The 23,158-nt window shown below is 40.2% G+C and overlaps 1 protein-coding gene and 1 long non-coding RNA gene across 2 annotated transcripts in view; both read left to right on the top strand.

Annotated features, from left to right (window-relative positions):
* LOC126911866 (uncharacterized) overlaps positions 1-22,881 on the top strand; it is a 34,707-nt gene extending 11,826 nt beyond the window's left edge. Inside the window, exon 2 of the long non-coding RNA XR_007706348.1 lies at positions 22,132-22,881. This is a non-coding gene — a long non-coding RNA (uncharacterized LOC126911866). The remainder of the gene's footprint in view (positions 1-22,131) is intronic.
* LOC118280964 (ran GTPase-activating protein 1) lies at positions 553-22,881 on the top strand. The gene is given in 13 exon segments (XM_050700727.1): positions 553-765; positions 1,884-2,071; positions 2,721-2,855; positions 3,487-3,639; positions 4,449-4,618; positions 5,236-5,338; positions 6,142-6,253; positions 6,784-6,879; positions 7,891-8,049; positions 9,353-9,462; positions 20,229-20,426; positions 21,186-21,270; positions 21,273-22,881. Coding segments are annotated over 13 exon segments (1,701 nt in total). The 5' UTR covers positions 553-653; the 3' UTR covers positions 21,353-22,881.
* Positions 22,882-23,158: the final 277 nt, after the last annotated feature.

Raw genomic sequence — 23,158 nt, forward strand, 5'->3', positions numbered from 1 at the left:
ATAAGTAGCAATTGGCGGTCTATTGTCTCGGCCTACTCCCATGGGAGACAAGCGTGAAGTTATGTATGTAGAAAATACCAATAAATAAACGCAGTTATCCATTAAATCATTACGAGGATATAAAATTTGGAATTTTGGAGTAATCTGCTCAAAATGTGCACTAATGCGATTGAAAACGTTTCATTATTTGCAAAGTTATGTGCATTAATGCGATTAAAAAAAGTAATTAATTGTTTGCAAAGCTAAATCCTACCAATTTAGTAGAACTAGCAATATTCTGGTAACTTTTTATTTTTCGAAGTTATAATTTATAAGAAATCTTATAAAAGTAAATTAAATATAATTACAACAAAATAATTCTAATTTTTAATATCTTTGTGATTATTTCAAACAAATGTTTTTTTTTCCAACGAACAAAGCTTGGAAAACAAGCTTTGCGGCGTTCCGTTATTACCAACTACTAATAAATGTCATCAACTATAGCTTTGTTTCACTCATTTCAAGAAAAACAAAGTGAGACAAAACATCATGCTTTTATCAATGACAGCTTTCGCGGTTACTATGACGAAAAAATTGAAAAAAGTTCGTTGATGTCATTGTTTTCTTAATTTATAACATTTTTATTTATTTATTCGTGTATTTTAACAATCATAATGGCGACATTCGATTTAAATTCGATTAATTCAGCGCTTTCTGACTCAGGCAGGCCAATCAGTGGTGTAGATTTTTCTGGAAAATCGTTAAAATTGGACTCTGCAAACGATGGTAAGTTTAGTGATTTATTTCAAATTTCCTATCATTTATGATGATTTTATCGTTAAATTATATTATATTATATCAAAACCGATATTTTGTACTAATTTCCCATAATATTTGTATATACGTTTTGATGTTTTTCAAACATAACCTATAATTTCATGATTTATTGATGAAGTCATGTTTGCATTGATTTTCCTGGTTTTATCTACCAGGTAAACATATTATTTACGTATACAACTTATTATCAAGCTCCAATACCCGTCTCAAGGCCATAATTGCATAGGCAAAGCTTAGAATTGCTTCATAAAATAAATGCATCTGCAACGCCAATGATTGTCAAAAAGTATTTATTCTTTTGGCAGTAACTATACGTTGTTGAGGTTCTCAAGCCTATTGGAATGTTACAGACATTGTTTTTGTCATAGAATTAATAAAAATAAGATTAGTACATATCCTTGGGATATAGATATCCACAATGTGTGAAGACTAAGATGTACAACTACTCTGTGTTGTCAGTGATGAGATACGGTACCGAGACATGGTCCCTACTAACTGCTAGCCTTTTAGAAAGACTCTTAAGTCACCCAGTGAGCGATGGAGAGAGCTATGCTTACAGGAAATCCAATAAATTTTAATTAATTAATTAATTTATTTAATTCAAAAGTTACAACAGTAGACAACTAATTAAAGCAACACACATAACTAAAACATAACTAAAAAGGAAATAACAGCATTCATAAGTTCGCCTCACAGTACTTCAGGCACACCGACAAAATCTCCTTCCATCCATTCACAAACAGATCATTTGTTGGATTTGCATCCAAGAGACCAATTTCATAGCAATACCACTGAACTGGGTAATGAGTTCCTTCGAATTTTTGCTCCTAACAATTAATGTCGCAACAGAAAGCACCAGTTATTTGTTATACCATCTTGCAGAAAAGTCAGTGAAGCTAAGTCTTCGTTACCGCGCACTATGAAACTCTTAAACCCTGGATTCTAAGCCAGAGTGTGACATGTTTTCTAGAGAAAGAAGATTATTTTTGTTGGCATGCTTGAAGTTTTGCACCGGTGACCCCCTGGAGCATTTAAAGTGTTTAAACACAAATTATCTTTGTCCTCAGCAAAACCGATTGTGGACGCAATCAATGGCTGCGCTGACCTCCAATACCTCACACTTACGGGGAACACCCTCGGAGTATCAGCAGCTGAGGCTATCGCCAAGGCTCTGGAGCATCACCCCGAGCTGAAGATCGCACGGTTTTCTGACATGTTCACCGGGAGGATGAAGACGGAGATTCCTCCAGCTTTGGTGAGTTATTATAACCCAAAACTAGCTTTTTTATAGTTAGTAGTTCACCGATCTGGTGCTTACTATAACTAAGATAAGTTTTTTATATGGTACTAGCAAACCAGGCGAACTTCGTTTCGCCACCAATGATTTTCCCGGTTTTCTGGCTTTTCTCTTGAATTTTTCCAGTTTTTTTTGCTATAAACCTCACGGAGCTCGAGACCTTTCCAACGAATGCAAAACCGTGGAAATCGGTTCGTGCGTTCTGGAGTTATAGCGTCAGGAAGGAAAACCGGACTTATTTTTATATAATAGATAAGTTGGTAAACGGGCAGACGTATTACCTGATGGTAAGCAATCGCCGCCCATGGACACTTGAAACACCTGAGGCTTTACAAGTGCGTTACCGGCTTTTTGGGAGTTAGGAATTTAAGGGTTGTTGTTCGGAAATGGGAATGGGGAAGATTGGGAAGGGGGAATTGGGCCTCCGGTAACCTCACTCACACAACGAAACACAACGCAAGCGTTGTTTCACGTCGATTTTCTGTGAGGCCGTGGTATCATTCCAGTCGAGTCGGCCCATTCGTGTTGAAGCATGGCTCTCACACACTTACTATAGTACTGGGTAGTTTTACCAACTTTTCGGTATTAAAATTGTATTATGTTTCAGGCTGCCCTCGGAGATGGTATGATAAAAGCAGGTGCTAGACTGAGCGTGCTGGACCTGAGTGACAATGCATTCGGACCCATCGGTGTTGAGGGGCTCGCTAAATTACTGCAGAGTGATGTTTGCAGCGAGTTGGAGGTTAGTAGTTGTTTGATAGCAGCCAATAAAACTATTAGACTACACTGCTGCTTGCTGCTAGCAGTGCAGTTCAGTCACTTAGACGGGTATACAACACCCATAGTGCTTGGCGACTCTTTAGTGCCTTAAGGCTTAAGTCATTCTGTCTTCTGCATTAAATTCACAGAGGGAAGTGGAAACTATCGTTTTCTTTTTCTTCTCCTCTAATAATATCTTCTGATTTATTTCGTTGCGGGATCCAAGACAGTCATTCATGTCCCTGGGACGTTGGACTTCAGTGTTCCGGTGTTTTCATGGTTATATCAATTGTACATCCTGGTTTACAGGAGTTGCAGCGGATTGGGAGGCTGTGGCGGGCTTGTCCCATAAATCTTAGCCTCGGTGAATTTAATGCAGGAGACAGAATTACTTAAGCCTAAAGGCACAAAAGAGACTGCACAACTGGGAGAAGCCAAGCATCACGGAAATGAGACTTACCACTTATAATTTAAAAATAGATTTATTTAAAATTCTCTAAAATTACATATTTTAATATTACATATAAGATAAAGTACTGCCTTCTGCATAAGGCCCTTGATCCATCCTTTCTGCATCAGGCCCTTGATCCATCCTTTATTTTTTATTGTTACAGGAACTACGCCTAAACAACAACGGTCTAGGTATCACCGGTGGTCGATTACTAGCGAAAGCGTTGGCAGCCCGACCTCGCAAGCTGAAGATATTCATAGCTGGTCGCAATAGGCTGGAGAATGATGGGGCTACTGCGCTGGCTAATGTGTTTAAGGTAATATATGATTTTTATATTTTACTACCTTGACCCGTCCCAGCTTCGCATGGGTGCAATGGTGATATACTATGCATGTATTATACATATAAACCTGCCTCTTGAATCACTCTATCTATTAAAAAAATCCGCATCAAAATCCGTTGCGTAGTTTTAAAGATTTAAGCATACAAAGGGACATAGGGACAGAGAAAGCGACTTTGTTTTATACTATGTAGTGGAGAGCTACTGGCGCACTGCTTTACTAGCTCAACTTGGCTCTTTTTGATCGTAGCATGATGTTTTATAATCTTCCTCGATAAATGGACTATACAGCACAGAAATAACTATTTAAATCGGACCAGTAGTTCTGGAGATTAGCGCGTCCAAACGGACTCTTCAGTTTTACATATTAGTATAGATTAGTATACAAGATAACAAATAGTATTTTTAAGAGCATTAAGACATTAAGCTGTACACCAGTCATTTTGCGCTGCGACGCACCTCTCATTTAATTTTATTGTTTTCTTTTAATCTAGGTCACTATTATTTAATAAAAAAAAACGTTGCGTTGTTGTGACATTAGAATTTTCTCCTGTGTCGTGGGTGCGTTTACAAACATACAAGTTCACATACACATGACACCCAGACCCGAAACAACAATTTGAGGATCACACAACGAGTTGTTCCATGCGGGAATTAAACCTGCGACACGTTCGTGGCCAATTGCCCACCCACCTCGCCAACTATGCCAACTTATGTGTCGCGGCGTAATAAAATGGTTTTTCTTTCTCTCTTTCTAATAAGGAACAAATATTGTCTCATTACAGAACATGGGCACCCTAGAAGAACTATCGATGCCTCAAAACGGGATCTACCACGTCGGTATATCGGCGCTATCGGACGCGTGTCGTCAGAATCGGCGCCTGGCGCGGCTGAACCTCAACGACAACACTGTCGGCGCCAAGGGGGCGCGGGCCATCGCTGATGCACTGCCCAAGTGAGTGTTGTAGCGTTAGTGGGGTTTGCGCAATGAAAAACGGTTTTTGCGCATTGAAAAAGGGTTTTTGCGGAAATAAAATGTCGTTTGCGCAAATAACTGTAAAGATGTTTTGCACCACGATAAGTGTGTTTTGCGCTACAAAAATATTTTTTTTTATAATAATGTGAAACATACTAAATTAACTACAAATCACGGTTTACTCACGTACGTGAATGGAGAAAAGCTCTACTAGTTCCATCATGAGTAGCGTGCGCAGACGACGACGTCGCACAGCTCCCAGCAGTAGGCTATACGGCATGATGAAGAGTCCCTTTGTGACTCAAAACTAATTTACGTGAGCAAACCGTAATAGTAGTTAATTAAAAATAGATTTGCTCAATGACATTCGGGTTTGCCTCATGGTAAATCTTTAGCGCAAAAATAGGTCTTAACCGCATAAAAAAATCTCATTTTGTGCAATAAAAAGAGTTTTTTGCCCAGCGAACAGTGATTTTTGCGTAAAAAAAAAAAACAATGGTTTTGTGCAATGAAAGTAATTTTATGCAAGAGAAATTAGAAATTTTCCCAGCAGTGGAGAAGTTTTGCCCAATAATAAGTCTTTCTTTCTTTTTCAGTCTGAAAAACTTGAAAAGTATAAACTTTGGCGACTGTTTACTGAAGAGTAAAGGAGCCAGCGCGCTCGCGAAGGCATTCAAGGATAATTCTATATTATTAGAGGTAAGATTTTCATATATTGTTAACTAGCGGGTTTACCGAAAACGGTCGAAAAGCAGGAATAGAAACAGGGTGGTTTTTAGTCATTATGACCCTCGTCCAAGGCGGAAGAAGTCATTGGATGATTTGAAAAATTTAAAAACAAATGTAACATTTCTAGAAATGTAAACTACAAAATTCAACAGTGTGTATGGAACATTCCACAATTGTCAAGATAGAAAGTTTAAAAATTGTATGTGGACTATTTGTGCTTAAGGGCCCTCGCCCACGGCGAATTTTTGTAGCGATACCCTCGCACTTTTCTGTATGGATACAGAGGCAAAGTGCAAATAAAAGTAACATGAGTTAGTAGAAATGCTGTCGCAGATTCACTAAACGCGCAAACAAAAGAATCGTGCGTCATATTTTCTAGGAAATCTGCACCTAACCCATTGGCAATTGGCGTGCTACGCCGCGGGCGGAAAGCTAGTAAAAGTCTGCACAGTTGACGCGGTGGTCGGGCAACCACACAACGTGCAGCGGGTTCGATTCCCGCACGGTTGCTCCGTGCGCTCCACAAATGATTGTTTCGGTCATGTGTACACAGGAGAAAATCATACCCCGAGCGCCTTTTTTATTTACATACACATACATACATATCATCACGCCTTTTTTTTAATCTCCGAAGTAGGCAGAGTTGCACATTATGGCACGTAATGCCACTGTGTACACCCACTTTTCACACTTTATGTTGTAAGTCCCATGTAATAGGGGGTGAGCCTATTGTATTTTTATAATAATAATGAATATTGTGATGATGCTTCCAGTCCCTGGACCTGAGCCACAACGAGATCGGTCGGCAGGCGTGCATGGAGGTGGTGGACGCCGTCACCGCGCTGCCAGACAGCGCAGACAGACTCAGCAGGGTCGTACTCGCCGGTGGGTTACATACATACATACATGATCGGAATTTGCTTATTTATAACAACACTAATTAATGAGATTGGAGTGTCTGTTTTGTAATATTAAAATAATCGATTTTTACTATATTCATATACTAGTAAACCCGGTGAAATCTGTTTCGTTACCAATGATTTTCCCTGTTTTCCTGAATTTTCTGTGCTATATACCTCACGGAGTCCGAGACCTTTCCAACGAATGCAAAACCGTGGAAATTGGTTCTGGAGTTATAGCGTCAGGAAGGAAAACCCGACTTATTTTTATATTATAGATTATATACGATACATACACCGAAATATTTTACTGTATTTGGCTGAACCGATTTTGCGGGTTTGATTCCCGCACGGAGCAACTCTTTGTGTGATCCACAAATTGTTGTTTCGGGTCTGGGTGTCATGTGTATGTAAACTTGTATGTTTGTAAACGCACACACGACACAGGAGGAAATCCTAGTGTGAGTAAAGCACTTAAAAATTCTTAACATTAATCTAATATTGTTTGTTTGACAGGCAACAGTCTGGGCGGCGCCGGCAACAAGAAGACCATGCGAGACAAGCTCGGCGCCTCGGCCGAACTCAGCGACGGAGAGGGCAGCGAGGACGAATGTAAGTACTCTAATTCAAAGTCAGAGTCAAAATTATTTATTGTAAATGTGACTCCTCTGGTGTTGCGGGTGTCCATGGGCGGCGCTGATCGCTTACCATCAGGTGACTCGTTTGCTCGTTTGCCTCCTATTCCATAAAAAAAAAAATAGACCAGGGAGCCCAATCTAATTCAACGAACGAAAAAACTTCGCAGATTGCATACTGCAATTCTATTTATTGCGAACTTTCGTGAACAAAAATGAACGAATGAAATGAAGATAAATAAATAGGTTTTGATATGAAATTAAAAATAAAACGTTATTTCAAGTAATTCTATTAGTAAATCAATAAAACCTACGGCCGAAAATTAAACGAAACTTCGCATTCGAGAACTGGATTAGGCCCCCTGGAAGGCGCTTTTTACCATTACTAGAGGACTGACCGAAAGACAGACGTTATTAATATTATTATAGTTGATTTAACATTCAAAAGTGCCTTCCTGGTCTATTTCAAATAAATGAATTTGACTTTTGACCATCAAATTTTTCACACAACGAAACATAGATATATTCTAAGTGTGGGAGAGCCATGCTTCGGCACGAATGGGCCGGCTCGACCGGAGTGATACCACGGCCGAGCAGAAAACCGACGTGAAACAACGCTTGCGTTGTGTGAGTGAGGTTACCGGAGGCCGAATTCCCCCTTCCCAATCTTCCCCATCCCCGATTCCCGAACAACAACCCTTAAATTCCTAACTCCCAAAAAGCCGGCAACGCACTTGTAACGCCTCTGGTGTTTCAAGTGTCCATGGGCGGCGGCGATTGCTTACCATCAGGTAATACGTCTGCTCGATTGCCGGCTTGTTCCATAAAAAAAAAAAAAAAAAAAAAAAACATAGGCCTCATCTAGCTATTTGAAATATTGACGTGTAAAAGTGTTATTTTATGACCTATTTACAGAAATAAATATCATTTATTATTTATTTATCATATGGTAGTAATCTTATTCTCATGTTATCCCCTTTTCCACCAGACGTGACGGACTCAGAAGAAGAAGGCTCCAACTCAGAAGATGAAGCAGACGATGATGATGACCAGGCGGGAGACGGGTCTGAGGACAGCGCCACTGAGGATGCACAGCATTTGGATAGCTCTGCTGACTTCGGGAACAGTGTCACCTTGGATACTTCAGGTATGGCTAACATGAAATTGTATTTTTGTTTTTTTATAGAGAAAACAGCGCCCAGTATAGTTAAAATCTTAATAACTTAAGGGGGATGTTCATTTATCATGTGAGATTCAATTAGGGGAAGACAACATTTTATTTTTGTTTTTTAGAGAGAAAGTGTCCAGTGTAGTTAAAATCATAATAAGTTATAGGGGGATGTTTATTTATCACGTGAGACTCAATTAGGGGAAGGGGGTTCGACAAAAACTGACGAGGGGACCGGGGACGGGGGGCTTTATACAATATCAAGTGTATTAATTTTTTCACCAAAAGTGGGATTTTTGAAAACGGGATAACGGGGTGTATTGTTATTTGCTCGTCGATCGTTTATGTGCGACTTCTGTCATTCATAACTTGAGGGCCGTCCATTAATCACGTGGAATTTTTATAACAATTTTTTGACCCCTCCTCCCCTTGATATGTATTGAGATGTGGGATTAACCCCCCCCCCAAATCAACATCACGTGTATTTTTAATACACAAAATGTGAGTGGGTTAATATTTTGTACGTAATACAAGTACGTAAAAATATCATCTAAATTGGTCTAAGTTTAGAAATGTATAATTATAATTATACTCGTTTATGGGGAAGTCGAACAAACCACACTACTCCCTGTTTCAAGGTTTAAAAATCCCGCGTATGGCGGGAAAAATTAATACACGTGATATTTTATAAAAACCCCCGTCCTCCTTGTAACGTTTCGTTATTTATTGTCGTGCCTAATTGAGTCGCACGTAATTAGCTACTTGACAGTTTTCGAAAAAGTTTTGTATTATATTCAGATGTTTCTTTTTTACGTCTTACAATAATTTATTTTCTCGAAATATAATTATTGAATAGAAAAATAACATATTTTCTTCATTCATTTGAATTGTCGCGCGAAAACAGCGTGTCACGTGACATTCCATAACGTGACGTCACATTTCACAAAACAGTGGTGGAGTTGTGCTGTCACTGTTTACGTACGGCGGTAATGTTTGATAAAATGTGACGTCACTTGACGTACAATCATGGCCGCGCTGCGTTTTGGTCTCGTAATGCACAGATTCAAATATCACAAATTTAAATTTCAAAAATAAAATATTATAATGCAAACCAATAATTATACAGTGATTGTCTACCTTAAAGCTATCATATCAAACTTGTTTCATATTTTATTGTTACAACTTCTAATAACTTCAAATAGCCAATTAATGGACGTACCCATGTCATGTGTCGCCACAAGACCCATCTGCTGTGCTAAAACAGTATCATGTTGATTCCCAGGAGTGGAGGAAGTGGAGTCGGACGTGGGCCGGTTCCTGGCGCAGCCCACAGTGGAGAACTTGGAGAGACTGGGCCCCAACGCACACGATGTCATCGATGCACATCTACAGGTACACAATACAATATATTTATTTATCTTATTATCAGCCATGTTTGTTCCATTGCAGGGTAAAGACCTCTCTAAGAGCCAGTCCACAGACCACCACAGATGGGGCCCAATAGGGCTGATGCCTGATCCGGAGCTGCGGACTACCTAGCGGGTTTACCGGGGCTCCGGCTCGAAAAGCTGGAGAAGGAACGGGGTGGTTTTTAGTCAGTAAGAATCTGACACTCCCTCTCGCCTCGCCCAAGGCGCGAGAAGTCATTGGATAATTTTCCTCCTTCAAAAAAAAAAAAAAAAAAAGAGCCAGTCCACACGGCGCGTTGCGGTGCGTTGCGTCGTCGCAACGCAAATATTTTGACGCATAGCCGGCCACACGGGCGCTGCGCCATCGCAGCGTTACTATGACGCAGTCTTCACGTTCCGTCGGCGCAGCGGCGACGCACAGATGCGGCAAGCAATTTGAAAAAATGTCGCAGTCAGTCTATAGCAAATCATGGATCGGAAAAGACGTCTAGCATTGCTCCTATTACTACGTCACATTATTAATATAGAATTTCCCTTGACTGCCTCGTTGGTCGAGTGGTCGCAAGTGCGACTGCCGAACAAGGGGTCTCGGGTTCGATTCCCGGGTCGGGCAAAGTATTACTGGGCTTTTTTCGGATTTTCGAAAAATTTCTCAGTGGTAGCACGGAGTCTGGAATTGTGTCCAGGATATGGCAATAGGCTCACCCCCTATTACATGGGACTTTAACACAAAATGGTGAAAAGTGTGTGTACATTGTATAGCGGCATTACGTGCCGTAATGTGCACCTCTGCCTACCCCTTCGGGGATAAAAGGCGTGACGTTGTGTGTGTGTAATTTCCCTATACTTATTATACTCTTTGACGCATAAGCAACTGAGCGCTGCCCAAAGAGTATAATAAGCTGCCGCTCCGATGTCGCACGAGTACACCCCCTCTCGCTTCGTCTCGGGGGCTGCAGTCCGTCATGTGTGCCGTGCGAACACCTTGGTTACTTGTACGTAAAACAACGCAAGGACAGCGCTGCGACGACGCAACGCGCCGTGTGGACTGGCTCGAAAGGAGGACCTGTAAGTGTGTGCTCGCCATGCTTCGGCACTGCTGTGTCGGCTCGACCGGAGTGATACCACGGCCGAGCTGTACGCCGACGTGGAACAACCACAGCGTTGTGTGCTCTAAATGTTTTTTTTATATAATCTCTCTGATACATGACTTGATACTTTACTTATCTACAACGTGTAACAAAAATACCCATATACATCAAGAAGCACTGGTGTATACACGTTGAATAGAATCTCTACACGAAGTTTCAGCTTAAAATACGTTAAAAAAAATGTACCAATTACATGGTTCTTGATTTTTAATCGTACAAACTTGTCACAACACTACAGTGGTCACTCGCTAATATTACGAAACATTTCTTCTGTCAATCTGATCGCCTAGTACCTATCTACCTCACTTTGATTCGCAAGTAAAAAAAATAAAATATTTGAAAAATTAATAACTTGGTACCATGAAAACATGAGTTCAACCCTTCCCGTATCGTTTGTTATGTTATCTAGAAACCGTGCACTTGATATGTATACCCCCTTTTTGTTACACGTTGTATAATATAAAAATAAGTCGAATTTTCCTTCCTGACACTATAACTTCAGAACGCACGAACCGATTTCCACGGTTTTGCATTCGTTGGAAAGGTCTCGGGCTCCGTGAGGTTTATAGCAAAGAAAATTAAAGAAAATTTCAAGAGAAAAGCAGGAAAACAGGGAATATTATTGTTGGCGATACGCAGTTCGCCGGGTTTGGTAGTTCTAGATACAGGGTGTAAGCGGACCGCTCCCAAACGTCGCAAACAGGTGATGGTAAAAAACGTGTATTATTTAAAAAAAAAAGAATTCAATGTTTATTTTAAGTAATAATAGTTGTAATCTAATGCTGAATTTTAATATAGCATAAATAATACAAACACAAAAACGATTAAAATTATAAAAACATAAACAATTTGTGGCGTTTTTCGGGAGCGTTCCGCTTACACCCTGTATAATGTGAGGTTACTTTTTAGAGAAGATAGTGCAGAGATATGAGGTATGAAGTTATATTTAAGGACGAGTTCTCAAATCTGACGTAAATAAGCAATTTTTCGGTACATATTACGACCAAAAGAAACTTAACTGAACATAACTAACAATTACAATAGATAGATCACTTCTTATCTCCAAAAATATTGATTTGTAATGTGAAAAAAGTTATATTTTAGTATTGCAAACACGATTTTTCTTTACCTCTTCACACAAAATTGACAAAAAAGGGTTGAGTTTAGGAACATTTTACTGCTACTACACGCATAATTCTGAATCTCAAAAAATATCCCGGGGAAGCAGACATAATCAAAAATTATACTATTGGAAAAAAATACGAAAATATTGCAAATTGTCTCGGAAATAAATAAAAGTTCCCGTTTAATTTTTTCTCCTATTTTGCTGTCAGACATCAACTTTAAAGCGTAGCAATAAGGGTTATTTTATTTGTTTACTATTTAGATTTATTGGATAGAAAATGTCTAATGAAATTTCAGTCTGCGCTCGAGCGCTGTCGTGGGTGGACGCTGCGTCGCCTGTTACAAAAAATGGCCTTGAAAAAGATCGCTGTACGAGTACAAAATATTTGATATTATACTTCACAAACCAATCTTGATATTTTACACATTCTGTACGAGCTGTCTTACCTTGTCAAGTTACAAGGTAAGATATTTTTTTATTTTACTGAATATAGAATGTTTCGTTATATTATTTTGAACATGAGGTTAAATCAAAATCCAAGATGGCGCCGACAAGATTTGCCAACTTTCCATCATGGGTGTCATTTTCATGGTTTTCGGGGTCGCTTATAACGAATATGGAGTCAAAATTAAAATCCAAGATGGCGCCGACAAGAATTGCCAACTTTCCATCATGGGTGTCATTTTCATGGTTTTCGGGGTCGCTTATAACGAATATGGAGTCAAAATTAAAATCCAAGATGGCGCCGACAAGATTTGCCAACTTTCCATCATGAGTGTCATTTTCATGGTTATTGGGGTCGCTTATAGCGAAGATGGAGTCAAAATTAAAATCCAAGATGGCGCCGACAAGATTTGCCAACCTTCCATCATGAGTGTCATTTTCATGGTTTTTGGGGTCGCTTATACAAAAAAAAAAAAATACAATACAAAAATGTTTATTTCAGAACCAAATATATATAATAATTGTTAGTGATTGGAGCCTCCTTTTAGGCAACTAATGCCTGTATTAGGAGACTCCGCTCTTCCATAACTTAACAATGTAGCAATAGTTTTTTGGTTTTCACTATTTACCTATAGTTAACAATTTAAATTAATATTAATATTTTATTTTTAATTTAGAATTTATGTGTGATGTTGTGTCAGTGTATGTGTATGATGGTGTGTGTGCGGTGTTTGTGTGGTGGGGTGTGTGTGCGTGGTGCGTGTCTGTGTGTGGGTGTGTCATAGATGGTCAATTTCATTTTACTTATTGCAATAGTGCTTCCGTACTTTCATATGTTAAGGGTTTTATCCATTCAATTATCAATTTCTTACATTCGTGTAGTTGTTTATTGTATATGTATATTTCTTTGTTTACCTTATTATAGATTTGTGCTGAGCGTTTATTATATTGTATAGCAGCAAGTTTAGTTTTAGTTTGTGGTACTTGTACAATTATGTCTTTTCGTCTCTTAGATAGTATATTAGAATCATAAGAAAGAGTTTTGTGTTTTTTTAAGATCATGTACGTAATGTATAATTTCCTAACAGAAAGCAGACCACTATCCTGATAGATTCTTTCAGTTGGGTGCCTAATCTTTTTTATATACATAATTTTAATGAGGGCTCGTTGTCCTCGTTCCACCTCTATAAATTTTGTCTTTGCTGCTCCGTCCCATACAGGTATACAGTAAGTTATGACGGATTGTGCAAGGGCAGTGTAAATTTCATTTAAGAGATTTCTGCTTTGGTCTCCTTTTTTATTTGTGATTTTATTGGTTTTTGGGACGACGTGCCTCAATGTTTTGAAAATCCAGCATAACTTTCTTATTCTTTGTGTTACATGTTCGATATGGAAGTACCAAGATAACCTCTGGTCAATTATGATCCCCAAATATTTCGTCTGTGATACCCTATTAATTGTAGGACACGTACAATCAAAATTTGCGATTTTGTCACATGAATGCACTTTGATACTAAAAGTCTGATTTGGTTGTGATCGATTTGAGACAGAGAAACAAATGTAATTCGTTTTTATTGTGTTCAATGTGAGTAAGTTATCATTTAGCCAGTTAGCAATAATGGTCATACCCATCTCAGCTTTGTGCCTAGCTTCGGCCCAGCTATCTCCAAAGAACACAGCAGCTGTATCATCGGCGTACGTGAAAATATTTGCGTTTTCGATTCTTAGGGTACAAAGGTCGTTTATATACGTCAAGAAGAGTGTAGGACCTAGAACGCTGCCCTGAGGAACGCCAAATGAGACATCCGCGTCTTCACTGATATATTGTCCTATTTTAACTCTCTGTTTTCTGTCTGATAGGTAATCTTTAAGGAGACTTCGAGGAACTCCTCTTATTCCAATTTTCTCTAGCTTTGTCACAAGAGTTGGAACAGAAACGGTGTCAAAAGCTTTTTTGAGATCTAGAAATACCGTGAGGCATTTTTTCCCTGTATCAAGATGTCTAGTTATCAGCGAGCTAAGGGCAGTAACTGCATCCTCAGTGGACACTCCCTGTCTGAAGCCAAATTGATTAGATGATATTATTTTGAATTTATTGAAGTAATTTATAAGTCTCACGTTAATCAACTTTTCTAGAACTTTAGACAGGGCTGGTAAGACAGAAATAGGTCTATAGTTATTGACATCGTCGCTGTTCCCCCCCTTGTGAACAGGTGTAACAACTGATTGTTTCAGTGATGACGGGAAAATGCCATCTCTGAAACAGAGGTTAACCAGATGAGCAACGATGGGAACGACTTCCTTGCTAACATATTTTAGGAATCTTGTGGAGATATTGTCCCATCCTGGAGCACTTTCCGACTTCAAGCTCATTAAAATGCTTTCTACTTCCTTGGGGTCAGTGTCCAAGAGTACAAAAGAATTATTTTGCGTGAGTGAGACGTTATTTCGGTCAACAAGGTTTTTATTTGTCCTAGGGTGGATTTCTTGGGCTAATTGTTTACCAATATTCACAAAAAATTCATTCACATAGTTCACTGATGCACATGGAGACGGCATGATATTTAATAATGATGTGTGTGCTCTGATTTTTAGTTTTATTTGAGTAGGTAATTGATTTTATGTTTTCCAAAGCAACTTGGTGTTTGTTACAGATTTAGCAAGAAGATCTCTTTCGTACTTTCTTTTTAATTTTTTAATGAGGTTATAACAATAATTTCTGTATCGACGGTATGTAATTTTTAATATTTCATTATGCGGTTCTGAACGTGATTTTAGTTGAAGTTTATTGCGATTATTAATACAGCGTAGTAAACCCGGGGTAATCCACGGTTTGATGATACGCTTACTATTAGGAATAGTTGTTGTATTAGTACTGTGGTTAATAGCGTTGATCAATTTTTTTATGAGTTGGTCAGTTAACAGATTTGGGTCATTACAAAATAGAAATTCAGAAAGGTTGTTTTCCTGTAAATATTTTAACGCTTCCTCATAATTTACAGTAGTTGTAGTTTTATTTGAAAATTGTTTATTTTTTATTTTAGACAGTGTTAACAATGCAGTGTAATGATCAGTAATTGTGGTTTGTATAATAGCAATTGACGCAGATGTCTTCCTTTTGTCAATCCTCAACATGAAATGGTCCAGGCAGCTTAGTTCTCTGATAGGTAGTATATGACCAGGTAGTATACCATAGGCTGATAATATATTAAGGTAACTAATACGGTTTTTTTGTTCGTGGGAGGCTTCAGTGTCTTTGGGCCTAATGTTAATATTTATGTATGTCCCCTGCCATTATAACATTTTTCTGTGTAGGTAATGAGTCTAAGTGTACGCTGAGTGAGTCCATAAAACTATCAAGGTTTGTATTTGATGGAGAGCGATAGATACACAATATAATGTTGTCCATCACATCCAATTGAAAGCATGTTGCCTGAGATAGCTGTACTTCACAAGACACTGGTTTCAGTGTGTTTTTTTACGTATACAACTACCCCATCATTTTGATTTAGCTGACGTGTGGTGTGATAAGACTGATAGTTTGGGAGTTGCGGTATAGGTTTATTCGCATTTAATCTACATTCCGTTAATATAATCACATCGGTTTCAAAATCAAAGGCGGATAACATGACAATAAAATCATCAAAATTACAATAAATACTCCTTATATTTTGTGAAACATTTACACACAGTTAAATCATTATAACGAATATGGAGTCAAAATTAAAATCTAAGATGGCGCCGACAAGATTTGCCAACTTTCCATCATGGGTGTCATTTTCATGGTTTTTGGGGTCGCTTATAACGAATATGGAGTCAAAATTAAAATCCAAGATGGCGCCGACAAGATTTGTCAACTTTCCATCATAGGTGTCATTTTCATGGTTTTTGGGGTCGCTTATAACGAATATGGAGTCAAAATCAAAATCCAAGATGGCGCCGACAAGATTTGCTAACTTTCCATCATGGGTGTCATTTTCATGGTTTTCGGGGTCGCTTATAGCGAATATGGAGTCAAAATTAAAATCCAAGATGGCGCCGACAGATTTGCCAACTTTCCATCATGGGTGTCATTTTCATGTTTTTTGGGGTTGTTTAAATAGCGAATATGGAGTCAAAATCAAAATCCAAGATGGCGCCGACAAGATTTGCCAACTTTCCATCATGGGTGTCATTTCATGGTTTTTGGGGTCGCTTATAACGAATATGGAGTCAAAATTAAAATCCAAGATGGCGGCGACAAGATTTGCCAACTTTCCATCATGGGTGTCATTTTCATGGTTTTTGGGGTCGCTTATAACGAATATGGAGTGAAAATCAAGTTCAAGATGGCGCCGACATAAATATATTAATTTTTCGACATGAGTGTCATTGTTGTGATTTTTGGGGTCGCTAATATCGAATACGGAGTGAAAATTAAATTTCTAGATAGCGCCAAAAAAGTTTTTTTGACAGTTTTTTATGGTTTTCGGGTCCGTAATATTAATACTTACAATAATTTTAATATTAATACTAACAGTGGGCGGAAAATTTAGTATTGTTATGAGAATAAATAGTATAAAAGATATAGCGAAAAAGTGCTCATCACGCTGAATATCTTTTCTTAAGAAAGTATATTCAAATCTCTTCAGGTTCGGTTGGGCTGTTAGGAGTCCATGTCAGGGATTCTAGATCCTTGATTTTCGCATGTCGCTTAAAAGTGCTCATCACGCTGAACAACTTTTCTTAAGATAGTATATTCATATCTCTTCAGGTTCATCTGGGCTGTTAAGTGTCCACGTCAGGGATTCTAGATCCTCGATTAATTTCTACGAGGTATTAATTTGCCACCGGTCCTTGATAAATCAACAAAGTTTGAACGAAATCGGTCCGTTTAAAATGGGTAAAAATCGAGTTGGAAGAGGTTGGTTTCATAGAAACATACAAACAAACAAACACACATACATACATACGCACTTCCGACGTTTGGCTCCTAAGTTGGAACGGACGGGGGCTGCGCTTAAGCGGCTCCTGCCCAACCTCGGGGGGCCAAATGCCTCCTGCCGGAGGTTGTATGCGGGGGTCGTGCGGTCCATGGCCCTCTACGGCGCCCCTGTGTGGGCGCCGAACCTGATGCGGCGGCCAGCTCGGGCGCTGCTCACGTCCCAGAGGGTCATGGCCATCCGGGTGATCCGCGGATATCGCACGATCTCCGGAGAGGCGGCGAACCTCCTTGCCGGATTACCGCCGTGGGATTTGGAGGCGAAAGTGCTTGCGCGCGTCTTCTGTTTGCGCGCCGACGCGCGTCGCCGGGGCGAAACTCCGCTGCCGCGCCAGATTAGTGCGTGGCGGGACGAGCTCCGGCGCGATCTCATGGCGGAATGGCAGCAACGACTGTCGCAACCGAGGGCTGGGCTCGCTGTCATTGCAGCGATAAGTCCCCTCTTTGAGGAGTGGCTTGAGAGACGCCACGGCGTCCTCACCTACCGCCTGACGCAGGTGCTTACCGGACATGGAAGTTTCGGTAGGTTCCTGTTTCTGATTGGGCGGGAGGAAACGCCCGGGTGTCATCACTGCGAGGACCGTCCTGAGGACACAGTGGAACATACGGTGGCGCTGTGTCCTGCATGGGCTGAGCACCGCCGTGTCCTCAGGGATGTAGTCGGCGACGGCGACCTCTCGCGTCCGGCATTGGTACAAGCCATGGTGCGGAGCGAGGGGGACTGGGATGCCGTCTCCTCCTTCTGCGAAGCAGTCATGCTAGCTAAGGAGGAGGCGGGGCGCGTGAGAGAACGAACCTCCTCACGCCCCAGTCGTCGCGAGAGACACTCCGGGCGTCGGGGATCGCGTGACGATCTCCGGCCACCGTAAGTGCGGGCCTGCGGACGGCGAGCAAGGGTAGTTCGCCGCCCGACCAGAACCAGACCCGTGCGTGCGGCGCGTCGCGTTCCGCGCGCGCCTCAAAGAGCCATCAGACCACCACAGATGGGGCCCAATAGGGCTGATGCCTAATCCGGAGCTGCGGACAACCTAGCGGGTTTACCGGGGCTCCGGCTCGAAAGGCAGGAGAAGGAACGGGGTGGTTTTTAGTCAGTAAGAGTCTGACACTCCCTCTCGCCTCGCCCAAGGCGAGAAAAGTCATTGGATGATTTTCCCCCCAAAAAAAAAAAAAAAAAACATACATACATACATTCCTTACATTATGAAACTAAATAAAAGCATGTAAAAAGTTAGTTTTGCGTTGGCACCATTTGATTTTTGATTTCGAACGCTTACTTTCCGAAAACTATGAAAATGACACCAATCGAATAATCCGAGCCCAAATTCGGCACACATGGCTCTTGTCGTCCGTAAGTTACATCCAGTAGAATTGAATTGAACATCAGATAACACAAAACATTTGAGTCTACGCACGCACTAAACAAAATAAAAATATTAAAAAAGAAAGTAAGAAAATATTAAAACTTTCAAAGTATCAAGTTCATTTTGTCATAATTTCCGCAGCTATCCGTGCGTATGTGTGTATTGTCGAGAGTCGTGTCAATGTAGTGATGCGATTCGATACCTATCAATTATGAGAACGCGTCCTTAAGCTGAATCTTCGTGTAGAGACTCTATTCAACCTGTATTCACCAGGGCTTCTTGATGTATATGGGTATTTTGTTACACGTTGTACATGTGAGGCTAATTTTTATTTCACGAGTGAATCCGCTGGTAGTAGCCAGTATAGAGATATGAAGTATGAAGTTATACTGAGTCAAATCTATACATATAATAAATCTGTAGAAAAGTAATATTTGTACATTGAAGAAATTGAAAAAAAAAATAGCCAGCGTGTGAAAAGATAAGTTCTGTTACTTATCTTTTCACACGCTGGCTATTTTTTTCCCATTTCCATCATTTTTTCAATTTTTGTCTGTTTGTTTGTGCGCACATCACGTAAAATCTACGAATTCAATGCTGAAAATGTTTATATACAAAAATTATAGGTAACTTGAGGTATAACTTAGTTTTTGTTTCATCGAAATCGGTTCACTCTATCAAAAGATATGATTAATTTTGTGAGTTCAAGAAGAAAAATATTACGTTACGTAATTCAGTATAGTACTTGCAACGACATCTTAAGTTTAAATATAGAACTAATGTTGATAGTTGGAATCCAAATCCGATAGATGGCGATGTGTAAATGACGTCATTTTCTGAATCGCGGTGTTAAGATTTTCCGCACGAGAATCACCTCGACCGTGTTTACTAGACAAATTGGTTTCGTTAGATGTCTTAAAAGTTTGAGTGTGTCGTTAAAGTTCTTTGGTTGCTTGGAAAATTATTTTGGTTTCGTTTGGTCATTGGTTTGAAGTACGAAGTAAATATTGAATTTTAATTAATTCGTAGTTCGTAGTAGTTGGTATCCAATAGGGCCAATCGTTTTACAGTAAGTTAGTGTTGTCAATTCGTTGAATCACAACCACCAACAGACGATACGTTGTCGTACTAGACTTTTCGACGCACCGTTCTTTTAAGTTTGTAGGCTATTCAGTCATAAGTGTTGTGACAAATCTCCAACGAAATGTCATTGAAGCCGAAATCTTAACAGGTTGTGGCTCCGGTGATGTTGTTTTCATTCCCAGGATACCTATTAATTTTCCATTTACTTTCAAACGTGTGCAGTTTCCTGTAAGCCTCTGTTACGCTATGACTATTAATAAAGCCCAAGGCCAGACGTAATCCGTTGCGGGTGTAGACCTTACTTTTGATTGTTTCTCACACGGCCAACTCTATGTTTCTCTATCACGTGTTAGCAACCCAAACAACCTTTTTGTATATGCTCCGGGTAATTCCACCGCTAACATAGTGTATAGAGAAGCCATGACGTAATCAACTATACCAAAAGTCAGGACTCTTATCTAAATCATCAAAAAGGTGATATATTCTTAACTTTAGTTAAGAATATATCACCTTTTCGTCGTTTACGACGTTTTTTTGTTCTCGACAATCACGCTATTGAAGTCGCGGGCACAGCTAGTATTGAAATAAAACGTTTTATTCCAGTCAATAAAAGACCCGGCCTCGCTAATCCAAGCGTACGTAGATGCCACATTCAGCGCGGCCGGGCTATCGGAGCGGAGCGCGCTGGCCCGCGACGTGGCCGGCAAGCTGTTCCCCATCCTCATGGAGCGCGCTGGAGAACAACACGCCGCCGCGTGGATACTCGCCAATACTGTGCTTAGTGCGCTGGGGCTCATTAAGGTCATCCTAGCCAAGTGTTTTATTACTAACTAAACTAAACGGGATATTTACCATGTTCAATATTATTATGACTTTCCGATATTTCGGCACTGTTGCAAGCGCCATGATCACAGATAAACTGAATAAACATGGTAAATATCCCGTTTTAAGTTCCAATTATAGTATTGTTGTTTTACATATTAAACCGATATTAAGTATCGACTTTGCAACTCTACTTATGACCAAGAGTCCCGTTATGGCTTGAAACTAGTACACATTAGAGTTGCTTTGTGCGGGAATCGAACCCGCACACGGCACACTCATGCATGAGAAGCGGGCGTCTTATAAACCTCGACTACCGAGACAGATCCTAAACATCAATAATATTAAGAGGTCAATGACCTCAGTTTGTTTCGGCATTTCTTCTCAGAGTAGTCGGATAGGAAATGTCGGCCTCATCTAGTTATTTAAGAGATAGACGTGTAAAAGAGTTACATTGTAACCTATTTGCAAAAATCATTAATTATTATGTTATCGGTTTACTCACGTAACTGTTTGACGAGGAACTCGACTAGTTTCAAGCCATGCTAGAGGCTCATATTCATGAGCAGCATTCCGCGACACACGACGCGGCGACTGTCGCTGCTACTGAAACTAGTCGAGTTTCTCGTCAAACAGTTACGTGAGTAAGCCGATAACATAGTAATTAATTTAGTATGTGTCTCACGAAAGTTACAATAATATGATTGATCATGAATTTGATTGTATCTCTCCCCGCAGTCAGAAGACAAGCACCGCCGCATCCGCTGGGCGCTGGGTCCCTGCTACAGCTCCCTGTCCCGAGTCATCGACGCCCCCTACTTCCCCACGCGCTGCGGGACACCATCCGATTCTTCGCCAGCAGTAAAAAGAACTCCATCCCCTTCGCTGAATGCCTGTGTCGGTAGAATCATGTTGGGAACTTGGCTTCCACATTCATTTCCATGTTTTATAGGTTACGGTAAAATGGGGTGAATAGAAACTCAGTTCGTTTTCATATTTTTGGTTTTAATATGTAATGAATTAATAAACAATATTAAAATGGTGTAAACAGTTCTAAATTACGTGAAAACACAACAAAATGTTGTTCCTATTCACCCCCGATTTGTTTCTATTCACCCCGTTTTACGGTATTCATGTAGTTTTTTGATGAGGTTACTCGATTTGAATTGTATTGTAGTGTTTTAAGTGTGTGCTCGCCATGCTTCGGCACTGCTGGGCCGGCTCGACCGGAGTGATACCACGGCCGAGTAGAAAACCGACGTGAAACAACGCTTGTGTTGTGTGAGTGAGGTTACCAGAGGCCTAATTACCACCCTTTCTAATATCCCCAATCCCCGATTCCCCAACAACCCTTAAATTTCTAATCTCCAAAAGGCCAGCAACGCACTTGTTACGCCTCTGGTGTTTCGGGTGTCCATGGGCGGTAGCGATTGCTTGCCATGATGCGGTAACTAGACAATTTATTGTGTTTCATGATGGGTATAACCTGGATGTCTTCAAGGCTCGAGTGGATCAAAGTCAAAGTCAAAATTATTTGTTTTAAAATATACCAGGAAGTTTTGCATGTCAAAGCAAATGTAATAATATTAATAATGTCTGTCAGTCGGTCAGTCCTCTAGTTGCTCTATTTGCTCGTTCCAAAGTGTAGATTCCTATGGAGAAGAACGAGTAAGAAACTCCATAGGTTACTCTTTTTCAATCAGATTCACAGTGTCCACTGCTGACCAAAGGCCTCTTCTCACACGGAGAAGGTTTGAGCATTAACCACCATGCTTGCTTAATGCGGGTTGGCAATTTGAAACTTATAATCAGAAATTATAAGCCCAGGTTTCCTCACGATGTTTTCCTTCACCGTTTGTCAGTGGTGTCTAAGTAATGTTAGAAAGTACATATAACTCGGAAATAGTCCCATTAGTACTTGCCATAATATAAGCGCCTAGTATGGCTACAAACTAGTCGAGCTACCTCGTCAAACAGTTACATGAATCGACCGTTAAACATAATTAATTTAATTTATACCCGTTTCTATGAACCACTCCTAAATTTTAGGGGACCTCTTAGCTAAGATAAGTCATTTAACGACATTCTTACTTTCAACCTATAAAGGTACGCGTCCACAGGTCCGTATCGTACGCATCGTACGCATCGGACTTTAGTTTGCTTGGACTTGTATAGAAACTCATACAACTGCGTCCACTGATCCGCATCGTACGGATCGCATCATCGGCAATGCCTACATGCGATGCGTACTGATGACGTCATACGGAATGTGCGATGCGGGCCTGTGGACGCTTACCTTAAGTGACACCTAAAAGTACAAATAAGCAACTCTTAACTAAGAGACGGTTTAGGAGTGGTTGGTAGGAATGGTTTAAAGTGTGCTGTGCATACTTAGTAGTTTAATGACTATAATAAAATGTTACGACTTTTGCTATTCTGGTGTTTTATTTTTTTACCTATTATGTTTTTAAACGGGATCTCTTGTACCTATGTACTTACTACCCTTTTAAGGAGGGGGGGGGGGGAATCATTAAATAGCTTCTCCCACCTTGGGCGAGGCGAGAGGGAGTGTACTGACTAAAAACCACCCCGTTCCTACTCCTGCTTTTCGAGCCGAAGCCCAGTAAACCAGCTAGGCAGTCCACAGCCCCGGACTGGGCAACAGGGCCCCATCTAAGCCCCCCATCTAGTGGTAAGGGTCTTTAGGATAA

This window comes from Spodoptera frugiperda, chromosome 19 (genome assembly GCF_023101765.2).
Source record: "Spodoptera frugiperda isolate SF20-4 chromosome 19, AGI-APGP_CSIRO_Sfru_2.0, whole genome shotgun sequence".
Lineage (NCBI taxonomy): Eukaryota > Metazoa > Arthropoda > Insecta > Lepidoptera > Noctuidae > Spodoptera > Spodoptera frugiperda.